The following is a 3,489-nucleotide window of genomic DNA, read 5'->3' as shown; positions in this document are numbered from 1 at the left end:
TTTTTTAAGATCTCCATTGTCTTCATTAGTATTCCTTTAGATTGCTAGTGCTGCAGTGTAGTGTTTAAAAGTATTGATTTCTCTGAAAAGCTGAGATAAATTACCCTACAAAGCAGCAAGGAAATTTTCTCCTGTCAAGTCTTGCTAAAGCTTGATAGAGCTTGAATCAGGATGATGAAAACCAGATGCATTCACATTTAATAAAGCAAGAATGTTGTGAAGGCAATTCACTCAGGAGCACCTCATGTAATGTGTTATGACAAGCTCAGATCAGGTCAGTCACCATACGTCTTGCGTAAAACTCATTATTGTGCCGATCACAAGCTTGATTATTTTTCAGCTAGGAAATCATGTATGACCACCGGCAGTCACACATTCTCTTGTGTTGTCAGTGTGCTGTACTTCATGATAGAGCATTTATTTCCATGAATGTGGCTTATGAAATTGCCGTTTTATGTAAACACCTGCCATCCCTTTCACATCATTCATTGTTCTCCAATGCATTGAACCTCAGCTACATCAGCTACAGTCAAGTCAAGTCACCTTTATTTGTATAGCGCTTTATACAATGCTGGTTGTGTTAAAGCAACTTTACAGTGTCAAGTAATGCAGCATTTAACAGCATTCAAGTAATGCAGTGCTCAAAGTTCTGATTAAATCTGATAATAATCAGCTTTTTTGAATGTCTTTTTGTGTCAACTTTATAAAGAACCTCTAAATTCTTTATTTCTGGTGCCCTCTCTCAGGTAAGGTGGTGTTGGCCTCTTCAAAAGCGGTGTATATACTGGTTCCTCTCCCTCTGGAGCGTCAGATCCAAGACCTGTTGGCAAGCCATCGAGTTGAAGAGGCCCTGACCCTCACCGAGGCAGCACAGAGAAACATTCCCAAAGAAAAATATCAGGTACACCAAACTGTTCTGACATTGGTGGAGATACAAGGGTGCTTCTCTCAATTTGACAAAGGGTTTTAATTGATGATTTTCTCTTTTTATGTTGTAGATATTGCACAAAAGAATTCTCCAACAAGCAGGATTCATCCAATTTGGCCAGCTTCAGTTTTTAGAAGCAAAAGAACATTTTAGGTGAAGTGCATCATTTTGTCATGTAATTAATACTGTTAATTGCTGCTCAGACCCAGATGTTTCAGAGGATGACTGAATGGAGTTAATTAACTTCTTTGCTAATTGCTTCTTATCCCTCTGCGCACCTGACCCTAATCGCCGTATGCTAATGGATGGAGAACAGCAACTTGTCTAACAGCTGAATAAATGGCCAACATAAATATCAGTAGATGTACCATGTTGAATTTTGCATGTATTTTAAGCTTCAACATCTATCATACAGCAAGAACTAGTAATCTATTTAAATCACTGATTGTTAGTACTACCGTAATATTCCACTTAGTATAGAGATGGCATGGAGAAGGTGCATCTGGAATGATTTACTATGTACAGGCATGGCCTTCTGTCATTAAAACCTGGAATAGAATTTGACCGGTCACTTTCCACCTGTGGTATGAATATAGATTTATGGTATTTATTAATATTTTCAGATTTCATTTTGTGCATTTGTCAGCTGTATACATTTTTCTTTTTCAATATTTCTATTTTGCTTTTATTCGTTTCATTGGCCATTATTTATTTATTTATTTATTTGCTTGCCATAATCAATTTTTTTAATAGTATTTCAAGTACTTCTGTTAAAGTATTTCAGTTAATATTTGTATTTTAGTTTAGTTTAATTTCAATTAACACATTTTTTTTTAGCAGTTTTAGGTTTAATTAACAATAACACAGGTTTCGTTTAATTATATATATATACATATATAGCAAAATAAATATAAAATAATAACCTTGTAATAATAATAATACACTGATTCATATCAGACCCTCTAAAAATGTCAGTTTTTAAAGTTTTTTTTTTTTATGATGACATTTTTTTTTTTATAAATTTAGCTTTTTCCAATACCCATTTTAGGAAAGGACAGCTGGATGTACGGGAGCTGATCTCTCTTTATCCTCTGCTCCTTCCTGCCTCTTCCTCGTTCACACGTTGCCATCCACCACTTCATGAATTTGCTGACTTGAACCACCTGACACAAGGGGACCAGGAGAAGGTACAGCACTTCAAACGTTTCCTCATTAGCTACCTGCACGAGGTGCGCAGCAGCGACAGTGCTAATGGTTTCCGTGAAGACGTAGATACGGCATTGCTGAAGCTCTACGCAGAGACCGGCCATGAGAGTCTTCTGGACTTGCTAGCCTCCGATAACGCCTGTCTCCTGGCAGACAGCGCCCCCTGGCTGGAGAAGCATCACAAGTGGGTACTCACTTTTATTTTTCCTTTGAGTAGCTATTGAATAGAAGAGTCCGTCCACTTTTGACAGTTTATTTTTGCAAGAAAAATAAAGATGATATTCACATTTTGTATTTTTTTTTAAACCATCATGATACATTAATCATCCATGCCCTCTATCGTTTTATTCACTGCAGTTGCCATGGCAGCACATGGCTTTAATAAATGTCAGTGTTTGACAGTGCTTAACTTTTAGCTGCATTTCTTAATGTGTGGGATTTCACTGTTAATGATTGTTGTCTCTATTCAGGTATTTTGCTCTTGGGCTTCTATATCACTATAATGGTCAAGATTCTGCTGCTTTACAGGTGGGATCTGATTGCTGATGTGCTGTTTGAACATTTTGATTATGGTGACATGAAACCAATGTTAAAATAATATTCCGGGTTAAAGTTTAAGACATCATGTGTGGCATGCTGTTGACTACCACAGAAAAATGATCTAGCATACTAATATGCTGATTTGGTGCTCAAGAAACAATTTATTATTATTATTATTTATTTATTTATTTTTATCATCAGTGTTGAAAACATTTGTGCTGCTTATTTATATTTTGTGGAAACCATGATGCAATTCATCAAATAATTCTGAAATAAAAGTAAGTTCTAAAGAACAGCATTTATTTGAAATCTTTTGTAACAAATGCTTTTACTGTCAATTTTGGTAAATTGAATGCATTTTCACTTAATAAAACTGCATTTTCACTTTGTTTTACTTTTGAATCACTTTTTTTTTTTTTTTTGCTTTTTGCCTCTGATTTTTAGAAAAATGCAGTTTTATTTGAATAACTTCACAACTGGATACACTCTCATGTAATGGATGACTAAGAGCATTTTTTGGTCCTGTCCTGTTGTAGATGTGGGTGAAGATCGTCAGCGGAGATCTCCAGGACTCAACACGACCAGATCTGTTTGAATATGTTGTAGATTTTCTTAGTTTTTGCTCCAACCTTGATCTTGTGTGGCGGCATGCAGCCTGGGCACTACAGAAGGATCAGAAGGTTTGTACTTCATATTAACATTTAATGTTGTTGAATAGGATGTTGAATAGCTGTCTTTATCTTTAAAGGGGTCATATGATGCGATTTCAAGTTTTCCTTTCTCTTTGGAGTGTTACAAGCTGATTGTGCATAGAT

The 3,489-nt window shown here is 35.8% G+C and overlaps 1 protein-coding gene across 1 annotated transcript in view; it reads left to right on the top strand.

Annotated features, from left to right (window-relative positions):
- Positions 1-3,489, top strand: part of LOC107660108 (transforming growth factor-beta receptor-associated protein 1 homolog) — a 16,394-nt gene that overhangs the window by 6,081 nt on the left and 6,824 nt on the right. Inside the window, exons 4-8 of the mRNA XM_016449335.1 lie at positions 747-901; positions 999-1,081; positions 1,977-2,318; positions 2,605-2,662; positions 3,211-3,354. Coding sequence (XP_016304821.1) covers positions 747-901; positions 999-1,081; positions 1,977-2,318; positions 2,605-2,662; positions 3,211-3,354 — 782 coding nt within the window. The remainder of the gene's footprint in view (positions 1-746; positions 902-998; positions 1,082-1,976; positions 2,319-2,604; positions 2,663-3,210; positions 3,355-3,489) is intronic.

The sequence above is a fragment of the Sinocyclocheilus anshuiensis genome, unplaced genomic scaffold (assembly GCF_001515605.1).
Source record: "Sinocyclocheilus anshuiensis isolate Anshui unplaced genomic scaffold, SAMN03320099.WGS_v1.1 scaffold55, whole genome shotgun sequence".
Lineage (NCBI taxonomy): Eukaryota > Metazoa > Chordata > Actinopteri > Cypriniformes > Cyprinidae > Sinocyclocheilus > Sinocyclocheilus anshuiensis.
This window is presented reverse-complemented; position numbering and strand designations above follow the sequence as displayed.